General features: G+C 35.1%; 1 protein-coding gene across 8 annotated transcripts in view; it reads left to right on the top strand.

Moving 5' to 3' along the window:
- The window catches only part of LRCH1 (leucine rich repeats and calponin homology domain containing 1), a 115,480-nt gene that overhangs the window by 64,234 nt on the left and 27,395 nt on the right, over positions 1-23,851 (top strand). For 4 of the 8 annotated variants that reach the window (XR_011093990.1, XR_011094007.1, XR_011094000.1 and 1 more), the window contains exons 4-16: positions 1,262-1,367; positions 1,948-2,084; positions 3,896-4,023; positions 4,813-4,897; positions 8,309-8,414; positions 9,890-10,002; positions 11,709-11,776; positions 12,797-12,883; positions 15,547-15,636; positions 15,754-15,790; positions 16,328-16,441; positions 17,712-17,759; positions 18,966-19,038. Coding sequence is in view for 2 of the 8 variants with exons in the window: in XM_068674731.1 (XP_068530832.1) it covers positions 1,262-1,367; positions 1,948-2,084; positions 3,896-4,023; positions 4,813-4,897; positions 8,309-8,414; positions 9,890-10,002; positions 11,709-11,776; positions 12,797-12,883; positions 15,547-15,636; positions 15,754-15,790; positions 16,328-16,441; positions 17,712-17,759; positions 18,966-19,038 (1,192 nt within the window). In the remaining 6 variants the exon portion in view is untranslated. The remainder of the gene's footprint in view (positions 1-1,261; positions 1,368-1,947; positions 2,085-3,895; positions 4,024-4,812; positions 4,898-8,308; positions 8,415-9,889; positions 10,003-11,708; positions 11,777-12,796; positions 12,884-15,546; positions 15,637-15,753; positions 15,791-16,327; positions 16,442-17,711; positions 17,760-18,965; positions 19,039-23,851) is intronic. The other 4 variants (XR_011093998.1, XM_068674743.1, XR_011093994.1 and 1 more) reach the window with 3 other exon arrangements.

Here is a 23,851-nt window from a genome sequence, read left to right as displayed (position 1 = left end):
ACAGGTAGAAAGTTAATGTCATGCTTATGACTAGCATTAAAGCAGCTGTCTTCAAAGAGATGGCTCAAAATCTGACTTAAAAATTGTGTAGTTGAAGAGCTCCCAGGTACTGTATAAATCCATCATCTGAAACAGTCAAGAGAAGGAGCAAAGAGCCTAACCTGTTCAGGAAAATTCGGCATTGCCTCACTTAGCTGTCCACCTAGGAAGCTCTGTTTCCCTTTTTAATGCAGAAATGGAAGCAGAACTGGGACATGGCTCACATTTACAGGTTACAGGCACATAAGGAGAGGTTTCAGTGTCGTTTTGATTTCACATGGAATGTAGACAGTTTGGCAGTGTAGCTAATATGTGAAATAAGTGGTAGCTAATATGTGAAATCTCTCTTGTTTTAGACTGACTTAATCCAAGAAATTGTGGGGTTTTTTTAGTACACATTTGTAGCAGTTTCATGTTTTCAGTAGCGTTAAAGTATAATATTAGAGTAGTGCTAATGTGTAGAAACTCCCTTGAAATAATGCTCAGTTGTTTAGCAATAGTCAATACTTTGGGCTCAACTCAACTTTACAGCGGTTATTCCTTTAGGAAAGCTGAAATAACTGGGTTGCCACTTCATCCAGATTGTTAAACCCCCTGAATTTATCTGTGACATGCTTAGAGTCTGTCTAGGTTCTTAAGGGAGTAGTAGCTTTTACAAGAAAATGCTGAATATCAGTATAATACCAAGTAAGAGCTGTCCTATTTTATTATGTCCTCCTATTCGATGTGGTAATTGAGTATATGTCTTTCCTGAACATCATTACAGAAGGTTATTGCTGTTTTCTTTAATTTTGCTTAAATAGTCTATCTAGAAGAACAAGAACCTTAAAAAAAATATATAAATAAAATCAGAGGCATACAGTAGCAATTTTACACTTCATCCGAACACTTTTGGTTATATAATCATGGTAGTAAGTTATTGATATAAGCAAAAGTTAGAAACAAAAAGGTAGGACATTTTAAGGTAATCATTTTTACAGAAGTTAAATTCACTTTCAAAATTAACTCCTCTAAACAGATATTTACTCTGAGTTCTGAATAACGTATAAAGATTTTTCTCATTCATCTAGTTTTGCACTGGAAAGGCAGGAGCATGGAAGGTTGCGAGTTTTCAGGTTAATAAAATGTTAAAATGGTAATAACACATTAGCTACAATTTCCTGTAAGTATTGTTTAACACTTCGGGGCCAAAAGTTCATTATTTCTGTTACTGTTGCTGTAGGATGTTAGCTGTAATGAAATCACAGCTTTGCCACAGCAGATAGGCCAGCTGAAATCTTTAAAAGAACTGAATGTCAGAAGAAATTACCTCGAAGTTTTACCACCAGGTAAAAAAAATATATATAATAATCCCAATGCCTTTGCAGTAGTTCTTTTTATTAGTATTTTGAAAGTATCTTTAATAAGTTAAGTAATAGTAGCAAATAGTAATTACCTTGTGTTTGAATTTATTCCATTTGAGTTTGCTGTGTCTCTGTAGCCTATAGCATTAAGTAGTACTTAGTGTATGACTTTGTTAATGAATTATCTTCAAAATTTTAGCTACTGTAACTTGCATAAATTCTTATCTGTGAATGCAGTATGGTAATTGTCATCTGAGTTAAAAATAATAATAATAATAATAAAATCCAAGTTTTTAAAAGTTATTGTCACCTGTATATCAATAACACCCTTTTCCATTCCCAGGATAGAATGGAGTAAATACTAGTCATGTTCCTGTCTGAGTTTGTATTTTTAAAAAAGGGAAAAGAGGATGCTATATACTGCCTTTTATTATGAGAGGCATATTCCTTTTTTTTCTGAGATTGAAAAAAAAAAAAAAAAAAAGCTTTATTCAGAAATATTTTACTATTTTATGGCAAAAATAAGTACAGATATAACACCTTTTGTCTTTTTTGTTGCTTTTAGAACTAGTGCAGCTTCCCTTGGTAAAGTTCGACTTTTCTTGCAATAAAGTGCTTGTGATTCCCATCTGTTTTAGAAAGATGGTGCAGTTACAAGTATTACTGCTTGACAACAATCCTTTGCAGTCTCCACCAGCACAAGTAAGTAACGTAATTTAATTTGTGCCTTAATATTGGGTGGATGATAACTTACAGCCTATAAAATGCAGCTTTCTGTAATAGCAGACATCTGAACTTGTCAGCACAGACATTAGTTGTGGATATATAAACAAGACAAAGCATCATAAGTGTGTGCACCATTGAAACCAATGTCACTCTAGAATATTTCCATTTTTCATATGAATAAAGCTACATATTTATTTTTGTCATTCCTATCTCCATATGAGACCTAATGTGTGTATAACTTTGGAAAAGAGAGTTGTTGGAAAACTTCCTGGCTTAATTATAAAGTAATAGAATGTTCCAAGTTGGAAGGGATCCACAAGGATCATCAGTCGAACTCCTGGCTCCACAAAGGACCACCTAAAAATTAAAGGACATCTGGGAGCATTGTCCTAATGGTTCTTGAACTCCATCAGGCTCGGTGCCATGACCACTGCCCTGGGGAACCTATCCCAGTGCCTGAGCACCCTCTGGGTGCAGAACCTTTCCCTAACCCCCAGCCTGACCCTCCCCTGTCCCAGCTCCATGCCGTTCCCTCGGGTCCTGTCACTGTCCCCAGAGAGCAGAGCTCAGCGCCTGCCCCTCTGCTCCCCTCGTGAGGGAGCTGCAGGCCGCCAAGAGGCCTCCCCTCAGCCTGCTCTGCTCGGGGCTGAGCAAACCCAGGGACCTCAGCCGCTCGTTTGGGCACTGACAGCTTTATGCTATGACTGGGACCTCTCCAGATTCCAAAGCCTGCTGAAATTGAGAGAGGTCTCACAATGACATTAGCTGGTTCTTTGAGGGACCCTGTGATGAATCCCATTGGGCCCCATAGACTTATATACATCCAGCTGGAGTAGCAAATCCTGCACAAATTCAGAGTTGTCTGGGAGCTTGTTTCCCCAGTCATGGTCTTCCAACTCAAGGCTCCAGTTCTTTCTTTTAATAAGAGGCTAGTTCTAGAAAGTTCTGTTGCAATTTACTATGAACTCAAAGCAATATACATTCAGGCAGCCTAGAACACAATCCACATGAAGTTTATTTAACTTTATATTATGAATGTACAGAATGTCATACACGGAGAGATCAGACTCCTGTTCTGAATATAGGCCATGCTGAGAAATAATAAATAAATGAAACATCTGCTTGCTGCTTCAGGACAGCTTTGTTGTTGACTTGCTGAACCCTAGATTCATCATACTGTATCTACTACAAGATGATCAACAGCTGTGGAAATACTTGAGAGTTTTTACTACACTGGAGAAATGCTTTTCATTAACTACAAATGGCAGTGCAGTTAGTAAGCTCAAAACATACGAAGGAAATTCCAGCAAGCATGTGGGTTAAAGAGTACGGATAGAGGGGGAAAAAAAAAAAAGCAAAAGCCAGTGAAATGCATCATAAACATTAATGAGCAATAGTAGAAGCAATGTGACAAAGTGTAAAGAGCATGCTTGTTAATTAAATGTCACTATTGACTAATTTTGGAAAATAATTACTCACTTTGCAGTTAGTAATAGACTGAAATATATTTTATTAATCATAATCCTTTTGGAGCAGAAAGCAAATTTGGATCTTTTAAAGTAGAATAAATTTTTGTTGTTTTCTGTATTACTCCCAGTGTATTTATGCTAGTGATCTCAAATCATTATTTGGCTAATTGAAGTAGCTCTTAATTCTTAAAACAAATAATCTGTTTTCCTTTCTATTATGTTTATGTGAGTTAGTTTTCAGAGAATTTCACTACATGAAATTTGAAATACATTTTTCTTTTGTTCTAGTTACAAACCTATTTTTTTCCTGTCCAACAGATTTGTACAAAGGGTAAGGTGCATATATTCAAATATCTGACTGTACAGGCCTGCCAGATTAAAACAGCAGACTCTCTGTATCTTAATGCCATGGAACAGCCACATTTGCCACAACCTGTGGAAGAGAGGTATGAATAAAGATCTTGCTTAATTTTTCATGTAATATTTATGATCCTGGAACAAAGTGAAAAATATTTTTCATCTTAATCAATTGAATGCTGTTCTTTTTTCTTAAATTGCTGTGTCAATCTCAAATCAGTGTTACAATTTTCAGGATTGTAATTGAGTAGGAAATAGAGCGTATACAGATATGCTTTTATTTATATATATAAAAATAATAGTTAGCTGATGAGTATTGTGTCTAATTGGGTACTTTCAAATGAGTAGAGGTCATATTAGGCAATTAAAGAAAAAACGAGATAGCAATTGCAATTATTGTAGTCATTTTGTTCAAATATTAAATTTCAATGTCTATTTTAATGACTCAAAAGGAGGTTTCTGTGTTAATAATTACTCCAAGCCCCAGGGAGTTAACAGCTCGTTTTAATGCATAAGTGGTTACCTTTAAATTAGTTGACTCTTCTTTTGAGTTCAACTAGTTTAGTTTTTCAATCACATGGTTTAATGACTTCAGTCAAAATCCTGTGCTACTTACTTAATAATTACGCATTTTTGTCTGGTAACAGAAGTAACCTTTAGGACAGATAATTTCTGTTTTCATTAATCCTTAAGCTAACCAAACAGTCTACCTGATCTACTTGGATCATACTGCAGATGTACAGTTAGTAATCATACGAGTTATTTATTCACTGGCATTGATAATGGAGGGAATTTTGCTTTAATTGAAAACAGGACAGAATTCTAACCATGCATGCTATGACAGTCTTCTATTGATTTTTTTTTTTGTTCACATCTAGCATTGATGACATCTACCCAAATAAAAAGGACTCAGATTCAGGTGTTGGGAGTGATAATGGCGATAAACGTTTGTCAGCAACAGAGGTAAGTTGCTTGAATTTTGTCTACCTCCCTTCCCCTCACCCCCTTATTTTTTTTGTAGGGCAACCATGTGAATGCAACTTCAGGTATCAAAACTGTGCAACCACACCCTTGGCAGTCATTTATTAGTGAGAAATTCATAAAACAAAGATAAAAGGAGTCTGGGATTTTTTTTCTGGTTTAGTCTATGATGATGTTTAGTCTAGAGATGCCAGTGAGATACTTGATAGTAAATGGACAACAACCTACCAGTAGTGAAAATTCAGTATGGTTTTCAGCCAGTTTAGATAATAACTTAAAGAACAAGGTCCAAAACAGAATACACATTTGTTTTTTCCAACAAACTGTTATATTATATGTCTAGTTCCTTTTCACTTGTTTTTTTTTTTTTTGTTTTGTTTTTGTTTTTTGTTTTTTTTTTCTTTGATTTGTGAATCTTGTCTGTTTGGAATTAACAGGAGTTCAGTGTGCCTGGTCCCAATGTGTTCTGTGGTGTCATGGATATGACAGTTCAATGGAGAGTAAGAACTTTAGGAACTTGCAGATTAGTGTGTTTACATGCTCTGGCAGACAGGCAGTGCTGGAAATATGCCTTCAGAATTTTTCTTGAGCTATTTTGTATGACTGGGCAAAGAAAAAGACAGCTTTCTGAGAGTAGTGTGCTACTAAGCAGTTACAGCTGCATTTCCTAGACTTTTTTTTTGAGGCTACACTCAGTCAAATAGGGCGCTTAATCATAGACAGGTCTCTTCTTGGGTACTCAAATGACCAATTAAAGTTGAATTTTATTAATAATAATTTTTTTCCCAGGAGAGTGGCGGAGTTGCCATCCCTGGACATATGTAAGAGATATGTGGATATGGCACTAAGGGATAGAGTTAGCAGTAGACTTGGTGGTGTTATGTGGATGGTTGAACTTAATGATCTTAAGGGTATTTTCCAACTTAAACGATTCTATGAGATAACGATAAATAAGTAAATAACTTTAGTATGCTTCAGTGATGATATTTCTGAAAAGCACAAATGAATGGACCTAATGGGAAATGCTCAGATATTCACAATAAAATATTAACAGAAAGAGAATGGACTTCCTACTTAAAATAATTTTGCATTTGTTCTTTGCTTGTTTCTGTCTTCCTTTGAGGAAAAGAGTCTGTTGCTTTTGAAACTAATGTATAAAGAATTGAGATTAGATACTGAATTTGTATTTACTACAAAATCAAATTGAAAATTAATCCACTTACACTGTGGTCTTTTGAATACAGAATCACTTATAAACACAAAGGTTGCCAATCATTTGGGCAGGCTTTTTACTTAATTGTAAGAGTGTGCAGCCCATTCAATGAGGCTTGCAAACTGTTTTGCCATTCTTACGCTTCCTGAAGTTGTTAGTTTGTTAATGAAACTTGTCCCAGAACTTCCTCTTCAGCTATAAATAACACCTTTACAAAATAGATTGTCTTTCTTGTAGTCAAAATGTAGCAATTGGCATGTTGCAGGAAAAAATATATTTTAGAGAAAACTGGACTAAACCAGTACATATTTATAGGACAAAGACTTTTTATATGGGAACTGTTTACTCATTCCATCTCTGCCTGTCAACTGCTATGCTGTTAAGGAGAAGATTGATGCTTGTATCAGTAATCCCAAATATGCTTGGTAATAAATTCACTACTCACTTTTCCTTCTGAGACCAACTTTAATAAATGTGCTACATATGAGAATTGTGGAAGAAATATTAGCATGTTGTGAATACGGATTCAAGTACATCAGTAATGACAGAAACCTCCATACCAAACACTAGATAAACATTAAATGATCATGCCTTTATGAGTTGTTGAATACATTTTTGCAGGGTTTCTATAAATGCATCAAATATATCAAACCAAGCTCCGCTTTAGTTTGAAAGCTAATTGCTGTTGAGTTTCAGCTCTTTTACAGAATACTGCCAGGAGGTCATTTTGCATTTGTGCAATGTGAAAAGGGAAATTTAAATGAAGTGCTTGTTTGATTGAAAACCAATCTGTTTTTTTTGTTGTTTTTTTTTTTTTTTCCAGAAGCTTGCTAATTAGGTTTGGATACATACATGTGAGAGGGAAGACTTGATGAAATTAAGTCTATTAGTCTGGCTTGTTGATAAGGTCAATTCTTCAGAGCTGTAGTCTTGGGCAGTTGGAGTGAAAGACATATTGTTCTAAAATTGATCACATCAGCTTGAAGACGAATTCTGCTTGAAGAGAGCAGACTCCCACGTACCTCATCTTTTACGAACAGAGAGTAGCAGATTCACTTTCTACCTTCCTTTGATTTTATTTTTTCCTCAGTTAAAATTCATTAGAACAGGAACTTGGTCAAGATCCAGATGGTGTCCCCGCTGCATTACCCATAAGAGAGATGCTGTAGTACCAGCAAGACTCTGTAGGAAAACTCTTTTCAGAATGCATCATCCAAATTGTGGTGGAAAAATGTTAGGTTTTTGAAATGAAAGTTGGACTCTTCAGCCTGTGCTTTTGATTCTTTATATCCTTTGTCTCTTTCTTTTGCTAGCTGAATAAAGGTAAAACTGGATGTAGGAAGTGAGATACAGTATTTCCCTATGAAGGAGGAATGAGGACTTTTGTATGTTGCTTTGGATAGTTTCTGTTTGATAGCATACTGACAGGAAACACCTGGAACATGAATTGCAGAGTGCGGTAGGCTATGGACCCTGGAAGTCCTATTTAAGTCGAGGGATTATTTTATGGGATTTATAATTTTTTTATTTATAAATTGAATTTCCGGTGGCTTACTGCTTTTTATTTACTTATTTTTACACCAACGTTCCAAAATCTTTTCTAAAAGTTGTGGCTGTTTACTCTGCCTAGCCAAAAAACCAAAGAAACAATCAAACAAAACTTGCCTGTTTTCAAAGCTTTTAATAATACATATATAATAATATTCTACTGCAATATTTTTGAAATGATAGTTGTGAGATTAACAAAACATAAAACTTTGATCTAGAGTAACTGAATTTAAACATCACATAAGATAAAGATAAAGGAGGCCTGGATGGAAAGACAAAAGAACTGTGATATGATGCTTAGGTTCTTTTTGGTGGCTACATGGAGCCCCTTTATCAGCTGTCCAGGAAAGAAATGCAGAAAGGCAGCAACAGTGTCACTGGTAAGAGAGGGCTGGTGAAGTGAGGAATGTAGGAAAAGAGACAGAAGAATTGTGCTGCTTGGCAAGCCTACTGTGAGGATGTGTTCAGCATGACAGCAGCTTCTTATACAAGGACTTGATCATGTTAGATGCACTGGTATCCTCTCTAATACTAGCTTTTTTAATCTACAGTGTGTTCACTAAGATACAATAAATAATTTTTCTCAGTCTTTGATTTGAACTGAAATCAATGTTTCTTTTATTCTTTCTTAGCCATCTGATGAAGATACTATCAGCTTTAATGTTCCAATGTCCGACATTGTAGAAGAAGATCAGGTTATAAAGGAAGATTCGGGTCACCACGCTAACTCAAGAAAAGGTTGGAATGTGAAAAAAGTGGAAGCTAAAAATACACATTTCTTTATAATTCTACATATAAGGCTGTAAATCAAGTTTGCAAAAAAACATGGCCCAAGAAGTATCAGTCAGTCTTCCAGAAGGCTACAAATGTCACCTTTAAATTAGATACTTTGTCTTTGCTACTCTTTTTCCTTGGAATGGTCAGTGTTCTATTTTGCACTGGATAAATGCCTTAAATTGTTTTTCTTGCTTATACTGCTATCAAACAGCAAGTATTTTCGTTATCTTTTTTTTTTTTTTGAATAAATGCCTACCTATCTAGAAGGCTTCAAGCATACCTATGAAGTCATTTAAAACAGAAGAAAGTGCTACTTAGAATAGTTTTAACTACACTGAATCAAGATCCTTATAGTAATTCTTTGTAGCAGTTTCCATGAACTTGTTTCACCTTTCTCAAGAGTTATTCAGTTGTAGTTCTGACTGGGGGAAGAAGAATGAGAGACAGTTTAAACCATGCTTCTCAATCAGTAATACCAACAAATAGCTTTTGTCAAATGCTAGTTCAGATTCTGAATTAGCTACGTGTAAAAGTAGAGTCCATTTCAGATGGCTGTACTTAATGCATGTACATATAAAACTTTATTTATCAAAGCCAGCATTACATCTGGAAAGAAATAAGCATCTCTTCAGGTGCTGACAGTGTAATTTTATCTAAATATTATTAGTTACACCTTTATCAGCATACAGCTATCATTAATAAACAGTGTTTCTCTAAGGTCCACGCATACTAATAATAAACTGCAAGATAATGTTAGGGAGTTGTACGTGGAAACCATGTAAGTAGGAGATGAATCTTTCACACTAATGTTAAGTACTAGATTAAATGAACTTCAGATTCTCATCAGAATATAGTAGAACAATAAGTGAGATAGTAAGGGTATCATATCCTACAGTGTTTATCGATGCATCAGAGGGTAAATTATGGGATCAGACTGTCTCAATCAGAGGAGAAAATTATTATTGCCACGTACTTTAGGAAACAGTATATATAAGCAGGAGATTCACGTTGTTTGGAAGGCTCTGATTTTTTTTTTTTTTGGAGTTCTGCTGAGAGTTTGTGTTACAGCATTCAAAGTTGCATAAAAAACCTGCTAGTCACTGGCTGAGATATGCGACTATTGTAAAATCTGTAGCTTTCCCACTGTGTTCTTGTACTGGTACTGGCAAGGCGTTTTGTGTAACTCAAAACTGACACCATCAGTGCCTGTTGTGAGCTGATCTATGACCGTATGAGCCAAGGATATTGATTTATTACAGCTTTGGAATGAATTGGCATCGATCCCTAGAATGCAAAAGTCATAACTAGTTTGAGGTTTTTAATATGGTTTGAATTTAAACTTTAATTGTTTCTGAACTCTATAATCTGTATTCTTGTGAGTAACAAATTTCAGCTGAACCAGAAATCATTCTATCTTCTGTTATTGTTGTTTTTAGTGGAATTCCATCAGGGATCTTCTCACTTGATTGTCAACGATAAGTCAAGAGAAACAGGAAACCAGTTTGATGAATCAGATGCTCTTACTACTGAATTTATGAGTTACATTAAGGCAAGTTTGTGGTCAATTTTAAATGGGGGAAATATCTTCATGGCTTTCATAAGTATAGAACAAGCAGGAATAACAAACTGTAGACATCTTAATGAATAATGTACCACAATATTCATTGTCATAAAAGATGCAGAATGCAAAAATAGATGAATTTAAAATGATGATAATTAATCTAGTAAATTATTATACCCATAACTCTTTTCTGGTTTGCAAGTTGTCCTTTACCTTGTGGCTAAGGCTTTAAGAAAACAGTGGTTCAATAAAAGAGGTTACAATATTGAAAGGTGGTATGGCAGTATTGCTAGAGTAAGCACTTTAATTTATTTGTGTTTTGTTATCTTCTTAACATTATGGCAGTTGAGATCAGCAGTTGGTGACAGGTAGCTCATCTGTTCTGTGCTGAGGATTTTGAACTGGGGGTATTTACCTTCTGCTGCAGATCTCCGACTCTGTTGTATTCTCTGGTTTATACTTTGTCATCTACTAACATGTATTTTGGGACATCTAAAATTGAAATTCTGGTTAACCAAACCATACATTAACTCAGTACCACTTGCTGTGCCAAAAGAGGGCTTAGGTTTGGAAGATTTTGTGTTTTTCAAATATTCATCCTAGTTGGTATGGCTTTATCTTATCTGTATAATTATGCCCAGAAACTGAGGTTTGCCTTCTAGAACAAGTGCTGTTTTTTTTTTACCTCGTGATTTATGCCCTTATGGGAAAACTCAAATACTTCATTTCTGTAATAATTAAAAAGGATGAAAAGAATGTCTTTATTCTACTGGGGGTTGTTATTGTGAAATGTGCCATCCCTGGGGAATGTTAGAGAAGCTGCTACACTCCTCAGTGGCACATCTGGCAGAATTGGATAGTGTTTACTGGTGGTACAGGGTGATGCGGCGTCTGTGCCAAACCCGTGACACGAAGAGGGTAGGCTTCTGTTTTATGCTGTTCATTCTCTACCAGCATAAATGCACGTCCACTCAGAGAGCTTCTGTCTGTAGCGGCAGCTAAATTACTTCAGTGTTCTGCCCATCCAAAACGAAGAAATTTGCAAAATACCAAATGGAAGCATAAGTGAGGGATTCAAGTATTCTAATAAGTAGCAGTTCATAATTACAGGTAGGACAGTGGGAGCTCTGATTTATACCTACACCTAACCCAAAATAACTGGACAGCTGATATGAATTGTTGCATGCAGTTTTGTTCCTTTTTTTTTTTTAAATCAGAGCTGTTAAAAATGGTGAAATAGGGATCCTGTTAATAGTTATGAATGAAACACAGAATTGTTACTGTTTCCATATTTGGAATTTCCTTGCTCTGTAAACAAATCTGGCTGTTTGAGGAGAGCAAGTTAAGATTACAGTTAAGGTCATGCTTAACTGAAGCATTGTTTGCATACACCAGAAAGGCGCAAATGAAATCTGGGACATAGAATAAAGAATTCTCGTGCTACTTGACTTTCTTTTTAAAGTTAAAGGAAGATGAGGGATGTTGGCCTCAATAAAATCTGATTGTTGAATAGAAGATCAAGTAATTAGTGTCTGAAAAGGGGGTAGAGTGAGGAGTGGAGCAAAAGTGTTGGATTGCTTCAACTAGCCACCCTAAACTGTTAAATAAAATAGGTCAGTGCTGAGTCTGAAAGGAAAAATTATCTGCCTACTTAATTGCAAAGTTCAGTTCTTAATCGCTTTGTCTGCGTACAGAGCAGAGCAGCGGAGTGCGATGAATTATTGAGAATAGAAGAGGATGCACAATGGCAAACAGAGGAAATGTGAGTATTTTTGTGTGTGTCTATAAGTAATTAATTGTATTGTTTCATTAGATGACCAAAACTGGTCTTTCCTTCTCAGTTAATAATTTTGTAGAGTTGGAAGTGTGTGACAGAAGCACAGCCTTGCACTCTCTATAGGTGCTCGGTGTTTTATACATTATTGATAAACAAAGTGGATCTTATCTTGCAACTAATAAAGGCACTAATAAAGCTGTATTGTGTTTTTTAACCTATGTAGAGGCCAAGCTTTTTAATTAAGTATTTTGTTATTTAGTCTGCTTATGGCATCGTTTTTGTTCTTGTTTTAGGAAAAAAAAAAAGATTTTATCAAAACTTAAAAAATCTAAGATAAATGCAAATGAAAAAAAAATTTGAAACTCTATCAGTCTCTTTTCACATTGTCATAATTTTAACCTTGAAGCAGCCATTAATTCATAAGCATTAATTCAAGAGCAGTGAACATCAGTCAGTGACAAGAATGCATAAGAAAGGATGATTTAGCACAACAGTGTACTGCGAAGTTCTCACTAAGCAGAACAGTAGAGTCCTATGTGATTAAAAACAAATACTCGAAGGAGGGAAAAATAAGTACTTTCTGAAATAGCCTTGTTGGCAGAACTAATGGGTGATTGATTGGTTTCTAAACTCCAGAAAGCATTGCAGATATTGAAAAGCAAAAGAAAGCATGCTGTCCATTTAAAAAATCACTGTTTTAGTAACAATATATGTGATGAAAGCAATTACTAAGAGTCAAATATTAGTAAATAAATTTTCAGCTTTAGAAGTCAGTCTACTTAACTGAGATGCAAAAGTTTTAGTTTACCACATTTGTTTACCTACGTATGTATTGGATTGGGGAGTTTTGTTAAAGGCAGAATGCTGGTGAATTTTTTCTGAAGACACTCCATAAATTTAGCACTTTGTGTGCATAGAGGCTGTTCCCCCATGCCCTTACTACTTGCTGTATCCTTGATAACTGCTGTTTTACCCCTTTTTGGATGTTTTTGTTTTCTATTATAGAATAAATTTATCAGAAGAACAAACTATTGATATAGCAATGATAGAACAACTAAGAGAAGCAGTAGATTTATTACAAGATCCCAACAGGTATGCTTAAAATAGCTGGTGTCTTAATGTCATGTATTTAAAATATTTGTAAATAGCTTTTGGAGTTCTTTTTAAACTGATAATTTAAAGTTCTCCAGAGTTACCAACTGTTCTGTTAGCATACTAATAATTTTCTGGAGGCACATAGTTAAGGCAGCTTGCATTCTCTCTTGTGTATGTACAGTATTTCTAGTATGTTAATAAGGATTTCAGGTATAAAAATAAAATACATTTAGAGGTGGAGAGACAGCTATTAATCTCACTCTGTACACTACTGTGATTTTTCTGAAGTTTCCTGTAGGATAGTCAAATTTCTTTTTGGGGCTGTAAACTATCCTCTACTCTTTCTTGATGTATTTATTATGTAGGGCTTGTAGAAGGTTTTGTGGCCCAGCTTTGCCCTGCATTAATAAGACATATAAAAAAGGTGCCTGAACTAGTGATGGAGTTCCTTTAGTCTCCTTCTGAAGCTGAAATGAGAAAAAGGAAGAGGCAGCTAGAGAATGTGATTTAGGATTCCCGCTGACTGTAGAAGGCAAAGGTGTTTCTAATTCTTTATGCATGTTCTAGGTGCCTAAAGCCAGGTGAAATGACCCTGGGTCTATGAATAAACAAAAAGAATAAATATTTAAAAGAAACAAAAAAAAAAAAAAGCTCGTCTGACTTAAAAGGACAGTTGAGGTTGTAGATAGCTCTGTCTGTATGCTTGCTATTGCTTTTCTATGTGTAATCCCTTCCAAAAACTGACTGAACTCATTTTAAAAACCAAGAAACTAATTCTTATTCATTACCTATATGAGGTAGCTGTTTTAGAGCTTAGTTTCTCTGAAAATTAGACAACTCCTTATCTTTTCCAGTCTAAAATATCCTTGTTTTTCCTTCCTCCCTTGGCCAGTTTACTGTGTCCATTTGTTCTTACAACTACTCTGTTCTTTAGTTTAAAAACTTATTTTGACATTGCTTTTTTCACTTAGCATAATGTTTCTGCTTTTTTAGGACAAAATTTCACTTCTGTTTAGTATTTCATGAGAAGGAATTACCTGGCGTTATTTTGAATCATGCAGAGAATACTTGAATTCTTGAATTGTATACTAAATACTTGATTTATGAGTATTTTTTTCTTAATTAAAAAAAAAAGGAAAGCTTTTTTTTAATTCCAGTGGTTTCTGTGAGAAAGTATTCCATTGCTTCTGTACCTCATCTGAGGCTTATTACTTTGTGGGAGAAGTGCTGCTGTTAAAGTGGAAGAAGTGGCATTAAAAACTTTCAGTTCTTAGCCTTGTAAAACTTGTCACTTTGTTTATCAAATATTGTGTGATATTTCCTACATCTTTAGTTTCTCTTACCAAATTACAGAGAGCAATAAAATACAGAAAATTCATCTCTCAGTTTCTCCGTGCTTGTTCAGATGTGCTTTCAAGGGCACGATAGTATATATGAAATGTGGCTTTTAAAGATGACTTATGTCATGTATGTATTTATTTTTCTATGCCAGGTGCTAAGCAGGCCACTCATGTGTCTGTTTGTTGTGTGTTAACAAACAGACTTGTCCAGCATGACACACCTGGGTGCCTAGTATTTACCAAATAAAGCTGTTGACTTTCCATTCTTTGGGCCACAGGTTCCTCATCATTGCTTGCACGATTACTGGATGATACCGCAGTTTATATAATAAATACATTATATAAAGCTGTGTGATGAAAATTTTGTTTGTCATGCTGAGTAGTATTGTTATCTTCATCCAAATCCATAAAGGAGTATAAATGTTTGCATTGCTCTGTAACTTAAGATACACAGAAGCTTTCACATGCTTTTAACTTAAGCCTACAGCATGGCAAAATTTTTAACTTTCCCCAGAGAAGTTTCCATTGTGCATTAGTATAATCATCTGATCAGGATAAATTTAATTTAAATAAGTGACTTTAGCTGGAATTATCCTCGTCTGACACTGAAAGCCATTTAGGATTTACAAAGTAGAGTCTGTAGGGGTTGAAGCAGCAGGTGATGCTGAAGCATACTTAGCATGCACTGACTAGAGCTCCATATAGAACATATCTACTAGAGCTATTTTCAATAACAAATATGACTATTTAACTTGTTAAATAAATAAATAAACATCCATTTGTTGTGCTGCTAATGGTCTGCAGAGTTTCATATCTGCCTATCTTCTGTGTACATTAGCAGTAATTCAGGAAAGGAAAAGCATTTCAGACTCAGTCTTCAGTATTTTTAGATGCTTTCTTCACTCCCTTTTCTGTATTCACTTCTTTCTTCTGATTTGTTGGCTATTGGGAGTTTACTGTTTTGCTGCTTTTTTTTCATGCTCTGTAAATTAAATGTGAATCTCTTAACTAGGGCTGTGGATTCTATTCAGACGCAGGGTGCTAGAGGTTGGGTGTAGACATCTTCGGTATTACGTGTAGTAGCATGGTTGTTGGTAGTAAACAGGTCTTTTTGTTTTGATACAAGCTATTGTTCAGGATATTTTGCAGATGTTAATGTTGCTTTGACCAAAGTGGTGATCTCTTTTAAGAGGGAAAATTGATTGGGTTAATACCATGACTAAAAATATTTAATATATTCATTTGTTTGAAATTAAATACATAACAGAGCGATTACCAAAACTATATCCCAGTGCAATGTTTTTATTTCAAACCTTACAGATTAAGCATGGATATTTCAGAGAGCAGTGATGTGAATCTGTATCCCATGGAACCAGCAACAGCTTTAGAATTTCAGGAGTCCACAGTAAAGTGTGTTTATCTACCTTTTTTTTTTTTGTAGAAAAAATATTGCATTTGTTAGATTCATCATATTTAAGTTTCTACAAAATAAATTACATATTTGCATTTGTTTATCTTTATACATAGCGGTCAAATGCAGATGGAGATGTCTTCCCTTGGTCAGGTACGTTAATGAGCATATTATTACAAAATACTTGGGGGTGAGGCAGGAAATGAACCAGCGTCAACTATTAACCTACCAAGTAGGTAAAGGAAAACTGTACTAGGATGGAGGATGCAACTAGTTTTTTAAGCTATTTTTGTGGAATTTTATGTATATGTAAACACTTTTTTTCTGCATTCATCATCTGCTTTTGCATACCATTTTTTCCTTTTTTACCTTCTGTGCAGCTTTTCTGTGTGCAGAATGAGTCATCTTTCATGGGCCATTTCTTTCATGTATTCTGTTGGCCATGAGAATAAATTACTATTGTTAACAGCTTAGCTGAGTGTACTCTTTCTATGTTTGAAGTGAATTAGTTTTAGATTTACAAAATTATCTACCTGTTAGCAGTGGACCTGCAAGTAGATTGTCTCTTTATAGTTCACTTTTCATCAGTGTTTGTAAGAAATACTTCTGAGGTAATGTTATAGCAAAAAAATAAATAAATACACAATTCTGTTTCTAGTGATTCACAGTCTAAAGTAATTCATCTTGCAGAAAGAAAATGCTGAAGAGGAATTAGAATTTCAGAGGAGGAGGGAATTAATAATGGAGAAAGCCAAGAGTGAAGTGAGAACATGTGAACAGGGTGAAAAATGGCCATTGAGTCAGGTATGTAGGTGTCTAGATACAATAAATACGGAAACATTTGGAATGGAATGGGTCATCTCATTCCATTCATTGGTGTATGGAATTTCAGACCCTTTAGTTTAGGCCCTTTTGGGATTTGTTTTTGTTGTTTTTTGTTTTGTTTTTTTTTCCCTAGATTGAATCTCAAGGTTTGACTGTACATGGGATGTTAAGTTTTTACCTATGTCTCAGGAAAAAGGCTGATATAATGAAACGGATGTCTTCCAATAAATATTACAGTAGTTGTATTTCCCCTGCCAAAAATAAGTCTCATCAAAGTTAGATCTTCAATAAAGTAAACCATCTGGTTCCTCTTCCCCTTCACCCCAAATACCCCAGTTCTTGTAGTACTTTAATAAACTGCTGAATTCTTGTTCCCAGCAGTATATTTAAGGCAAAACTGGTTGGTAAGATTTATTTCTGTTTATTCTAGCTAGTGCAGTGGCTGAGGTAATATTATGAAAAAGGTCAGTAGCTGGGGATTTTATTTTTCAAGTTAAAGAGGTGGCCAGGGAAGGTCATGTGGCAAAATGGGAGTGAAATCTTCCTTCCCATCTTGCTAACTTCTTGAAAATTCTGAGCGTTGGGATCAAGTGTTTCAAGTTCTGTCTTATTTTGGTTTCCGTTTTTGTCTTGATTAAAAAAGTTTGCCTTAATGAAGGGGTTTTGAATTGATATAATTTATTTTTTTACCTATGCCAGTGTTTCTGCTGACCGAGTTATGACTAATACAGAATTAATTTAATTATTTTATTTCATAGTTATTTACATGATTTCCATGTTTCCAGTTTTAACTGTAGCAAAAGTGGTAACAAAAGGTATGTTACATTGCAATTATGAAATGAGTTGCTTGAAGAATGCTTCCCTCTTCAAATCTATATTTAAAATATCTATTCACATATTAAACTTTGTGATGATTTAACTACAAAATCTGCAAAGCAAAATTAGCTATTACCTTTGAACCAACAAAGATTCAAATCTTACAAATTTGCTTATGAATCAGTTAGATAAGAAAAAATTGTGCAAATAATTTCCACAAGAAAATTTTGAAGTAGTCTCTTCAGTGTTCCTCTAGTAGTAAAAATACATATTCATTAAGATTCTTTCAATACAGTGCTGAAAAACAAAAAATGTGAAGGTGGAAAGTATTAATATCAATGAGTATCTGACTGTCAAAAGTAAAGTACCCTGTGGTGGTATATGACTAATACAATTTCTGAAACAATCTTTTTCTTTCTTTCCAAACATGCAGAATGATCTAATTGTTTGGAATACAAGTGGCCAAACCTCTCACAATGAGGTAAGATGTTAGTGCCATTTGTTTGTCTTTTGTATATAGATGATCATTTAGCTCTTTTTAAAAAAAACTTTCTGCATGAATGATTCATAGACTAAATAAAACATGTAATTGAACTTCACAGAAAATATGAGCTTATGAGTAGTTGCTTTGGAGGTTATTTAGCCTGTTTCATTTATTCTTGTCCTTATATGGGTTTACTAGAATATAAATAACATTTTCTGGTAAGTTTGTTTCTGAGTTACATAGCTTAGTACGAAACATTTAATCTTGGATCATTCTCCTTTTCTTTTAAAGTTGTCTTTGCTTCACAAGGATTTCCACTGATTACAACAGATTTTTTTTTTGCACAGTTGTGTGTCACATCCTTGATTAGTTTTTCAAGAAGCAGCTAATTTCATTGATCGTTTTGCCATCACGGTGCAAATTTCAGCAGAAGGTCCAAAAGGGAGACTGTAGGGAACCCTTTATGGAGATTATTCATATTTTCTGTGCAGGTACAGGATTTCTTCCTGTACATTGCACTAAGTATCAGCAGCTCACAAACTCATGAGCCTTGGTATGATGGGACTCTTATAGTTCCTCCCAGAGGAATCATTTTGTAAATAGGATTCACATTCTGGAGTTTAGTTGTAGGACTCTTCCTGTGTTGCTATTGATAGTATCATGATTATACCTCACCATTCTCTTTATGCTCCAGTCTATTCTTCATGCTTTGACTGGTAGCCTAGTTCAGTGTCAAGGGTGATCCTGCTCTGAGGTGTATGATTAACTTCCTACTTTCTGCATTTTAGGCAGAATGCAGTGTCCAAGGGAAAGTAGTTTCATTGAATTTATTACCATTCTATGTAAGAAATATCTTAGGGAAAAAAATGGTCTTTATTTTGTTCTCATAAATGTACTGTGCCACAAAAAGTATGATTGGAACCAAGTAATTTTGTGGGAGAAAACAAAAATAATCATACTTGTTTGTAGCTAGGGGCAGTATCTTGCTGTCTTTGGTCAGAAACTTAAGCTTCTCTTCCAGGAAAAAAAATAAAAATTGAATAAATATGGGAGGTTGTTGCATGTTCAATGCTATTTTGGGATCTGATTGTGGTGAAGTAGTTGTAGTGTGTGGTATTTGTAACTTTTGTATTTTATTCAGTCAGTTGTGCTGTGATATTCTGGATTTATTCTTATTTGGATTTGTGTTCTTGAATTACACAGAACAAGGATAAAAGTCCAACAATGTCTCCCACTGCAAACAACGCAATCCCTTTTGGCCTGAAGCCACGATCAGGTAATATAGGAAAGAAAATCAACCAATTTGTGTATTTTTTTAAACATCTGTGTTATTAATGGATGTCTGTACTTCTTTTTTTAACCTTCAGAAGGCAATGATGAAACATTCTGTACAATAGTTTAAGGAGTAGAACATTTTAAGGTCATAGGTGTGACTTGAGATTAAAATTATAACAGCTATATATTTGATATATTTTACATTCAGAAAACATGTATGTATTTCTTATCCAGAAAACAGTTATTGCTCTGAAAATTGCTTACTGCAGTGAGTCTCTCAGTAGTTATACTTGTGTAAGATTAAGGTTTACTGGAAGATTAGATGCTTACTTCAGTCAGGAGCTGAGTTTCATGAATTGGCAATGTATTAAATCTCCATAACCATCAATCCTTTAATATGCAGCAGTTCATTTAAAAAAAAAAAAAAAAGTGGAGAGACAAACTGAACTGTTAAAATATTTGAGGGCTTGGGTAACCACTTCCTTTAAAAGCAGGATAAGCCACAGGTAAACTTATTTTTAGCTTCTGTGTGCTGAGGTAGTCAGTAGTGATTTTCAATATTGTTAAGTCATCTCACATCACCTCTAAAGAATAACCTTTTTTAATATGCTTTAGTATCTGAAAACTGTAATTCTGGTTTCTCACATTCACCACAAATGCTTTTATTCAAATGCTGGTAAACCACAACAAGCTTCTAGCTTGCTTCCATAACAAAATATCTTGGCAATAATGGCAGCAGTTTCATATTTGAATGTATTTTAAGAAATTGTACCCATAGATTTGTTTTAAAAATTTTAAAAAGTGGTGTTATTTCACCAACCTTGTTCTATGAAGAAGACATTTTAAATTTCCTGTTTCGTGACATACAAATGTGACATCTGTTTACTTGAATTTTGTAGTTGGTTGGACTGCTAAACTCTGCCTTTATTATTTTATGTTCCTGATGCTTTAGAAATGTTTTCTTTTAACATGTAAATTATGGGTTAAATGATGAACAAACGTGTCCTTCCATGACTTGGGGGGAAAAAAAAAAGTAATACCATTCAGTCCAGCCACTACTGGAAGAAAGGCATGCAAAGACAAATGGTCCCACGCTGTGTTGCTACTTTCATAGGAGGTAACCTGTGTTCAGCTGGGTTAAAGCCGCTTCCAGGAGATGGAAGCAACATTGTAGGACTAAGTGTAAGACTGTGACTTTGTATTCAAGTGTTAGTTAACACATATGTCCCAATCTTGGTAATCTCAGTGTACCAAGATGTCCTATACTTGATAACTGTGATACATAATCGAAGAAAAAATGCTTTATGAATAGCCTAGTGAATCTTTTTAGACAGCTTCTAGGACTGGACTGCAGTCTCTTGCAACATTTCTACAGGTGTAGTGATGGAAGACCCAGATGATCACAACTCCTCCAATTCTTCCCCCGTGTCTTTTGAAGCTATATGAAACTTCATTAAATACTAAAGCCAGTTGGTTTTATGCTCCGTACCAATACAGATTTGTATATTTGCATTGCTTTGAGTATGCCAATGCTACAAAGCTGTTTGGTCACAGCTATGAGTTACAGAAAATTTGTTCATCTAAATTGAATTTTCCTTGCCATACTATGCACTACAGAATCACCAAATGAGAGCCATTACTGCACAATTTTTCACCTCATTGCATGCAGTTTCTGTCATGTTACCGCAGATTTATACTGTGGTAAAACAGGTGAATTTGGCAATAGCAAAACTTTCCAACATCAGATAAAGCAGCAGTATATTAGCTCTGTAGCACAATGGGGCAAAGCATTGCTGTAGAGTAGGGAGACTGCATGTTGTTTCCTCCCACCCTTCTGCTATAGAATTGCTGTAAAAGTAGTATTTAAATTTGTTTTGCTAACACTTCTGGAAAAAATTACAGATAATAGCTCAAAATACTGGCATATTCGTGAATCCTGAACATCTGTCCTCTTAAAGTTGGCTAGCCTGCCATGATTCTCTTGTTCCTTCCCTGTCTTTCTTTCAGTTTTGTGAGAGTTTCAACCACTTTATCACTGTCTGAATTTGTGCTTGTTAATTATATACTGCTTTACTGCCCTAAAGCTGAGCTGTTCTAGAGCTCCAGCAGTTCTGTGATCCAGGAAAGTTTTTCAGCTCAGTCTGTAATTTATTTTGTTAGCTTTTTCATTTAAGTTCTTCATGGCCTTAGGGAAAACTTCAGAACTCATTGGAAGTGATTTTTAGCTATTTACTTCATTAAGGCTTTTACTTGAATTACTTGCTCCTATAAATCTTTCAAACCTGAGGGCAAGATAGATTTTAAAAAATTCTGTGTACATCATGTTCTGTGGGGAAAAATGGCAAATGGTCAATGAAAATATATGCAAGCATACCTTTCTGAAATTGGAGAGTTTATTTTCACAACATTTATTTTCATCTGTTTTAAATGGATGTTGTTTTCTGTTTGACTTTTTTTTTTTACCCTCACTGTTTCATAATGACATGTCTTTTGGAAAGATGAAAGTAAACCATACCAGGCTCCTGGTTAATGAATCTAGTTTTTTGAAGTGCATGCACAAATAGAAGTGCTTCCAAAGGATAAACCACAGTAGCTTAAACGTCTGTGTTAGTATATACTATATCAGTATATACTGGTATGTGTTCAGGACTGAAGGCCCTTTTATTCTTTCATTTTAAAATGAAGATAAAACATTGGAAAACTCATATCTGATGGCAGTCTGGGTATCCAAAGAAAATGTTTTGAAAGGTAATGAATGTGTTTGACTTCTTGACAAATTCTTTTCAAGGATCAGTTGTTTACACAGAAGGTAAAAAGATTTTTTTTTCCCAATTATTTCCTCTTTTAAAATATTTTATAGAGTATGGCTTCTCAAATAAATATTCAATTTGAAAACCTTAAAATTACTGTTGAAAGGAACCAATAATTATAAGTTTACTTAGAACCACAGTTTTGCTCTTGGGATGTGCTTTGGCACTTGGAAAGGGAATCACTCAAAACAGATAATATATGTAAATCTGTTACGCTTGATTCATGAAGTAATTACAACTGGTATGATTCAACATTTTAGAAACAAAGCATTGAAAAGTTCTTGCCATAATCCTTAAAATGAGATAAGAACATCAACTAATACATCTTGCAGCATTCAAAAATTTTATGCTTTTGTTCTGTGCTGCTTTGACTGTGTTTAGTTTCTGCTGAACAAAGTGGCAGCAACCCAGACAAAAAACAGTAATTGTACCTTTAGAGGATAAAAGAAGCACTGACATAACTTCAAACGACAATGCAGTTTGTAATGGGACGTGAAAAGTTGTTCCCTTGTTTACTTAGCATAATCTTACATGTGAATCCAAATTCTTCATTTTCATAATCTGTAGAGGATTTACAGCACGATGTTGGTGTATGTGAACATGCTTGCCTTGCTGTCCTTCAGTGTTGTTGGAGCACACAGTGATTATTAGAACTTGACAGCCTTTTTCCCTCTTTCAAGAGTTAGTTACTGCTTTTCTAATCTCTGAATATTTATTTGTTCTACTTGTTTTCTCCCCAAGAAGACCAACTGGATGATCTGTGTACTTTGGAAAATCATGCGAATCCTAATTGCCAGTGTAATTAAAGACTGCTTATTATTTTCCATAAATCAGTGTTCTGTTACCCCGTGTTGAATTCTTCTCCGAGTTTAGGTTATGCTGACTCGGTTTTGGCTGACCCATTGTCCCAGTAGCGAGAAGCAGTAAACAGGCTTTGAAAAAAGGGATATCTAAGGAGAGAGAGCTCTTGAACCGTTGAATCTGAAAGAAAGTTTAAGGTGAAGTTTTACACAATGTTGTCTGAATTATCATATTTTTTTAGTACAGATTCCAGAATCGTGGGGGAATGTGAAAGTCTATGCGATGAAGTTCCTTATTATTAGTTTGGAATGGTATAAAATGGGAATTTTATTCCTTTACTTAAAGTAGTAGGTAGTATTCAGAGCAGAAGTAGTTCATTCTCCTCAAACTAAACTGGAGATTACAATGTTGTGTATGTGATTGTAGATAAAAACGTGGAAAACCAAGAAGCAAGCGAAGAGCTCATTTTGATGGCAGAAGTGGTAAAGAACTGAGATCAGGTGCAGGAAAAACTCATTGAAGAGTGACATTATTGTTAAGACTAAGGAAGGAGGGATTTAAATTCTGTGATGAAAAGGAAGAAACCAGTGGAAAGCTTTGAAAGGATGGATGGCGTGCTAAAAATAAACAGAGGAGATATTTTAAGGGTGTCAGTTTCCATTTCAGAGATGCTGTAGAATGGAGATTTGGAAAGAGACAAATGTGGAGTAGATGTGATGGGGAAGGAATAGAAATGTCCAGTCAAGGATTTGAGGAACAAATAAGAGGGTGCAGAATGGATGGAAAATAGAGGCTATATTGCTGTGCAAGTTAGCTCCATAGTGAGTATCAACTCATTTTATCAACAAACACACCAGGGTGGCCATGACCATGGCATGTTCTTGCAGTTGTCTGGTGAACAGGGTCTCCAGATTTACAGCATCTGTGGACATGTGATATATTTTATTCTCTAGGCAGCCCAGCTGGATCATTACTGAATTTGTGCTTGTTGTAATGCTACAGAGCAGGTTTGTCAAGGCTTGTGGCAAAGACTCAGGATCATCCTTTGGCAGTGTCACGTCTCTGTTCCTCGTCCTTAGAAAGTCTGCCAAGGTTGGTGAGGACCAGAACTTCCCTAGGATGGGGGTGGGCCCATTGTAGATTTGCACTTACTGTTGTGGGAGTCGGCAAGAAATGTAAGCAGTGCAGCATAAGCTATTAAGT

This window comes from Anas acuta, chromosome 1, assembly GCF_963932015.1.
Source record: "Anas acuta chromosome 1, bAnaAcu1.1, whole genome shotgun sequence".
NCBI lineage: Eukaryota > Metazoa > Chordata > Aves > Anseriformes > Anatidae > Anas > Anas acuta.
This window is presented reverse-complemented; position numbering and strand designations above follow the sequence as displayed.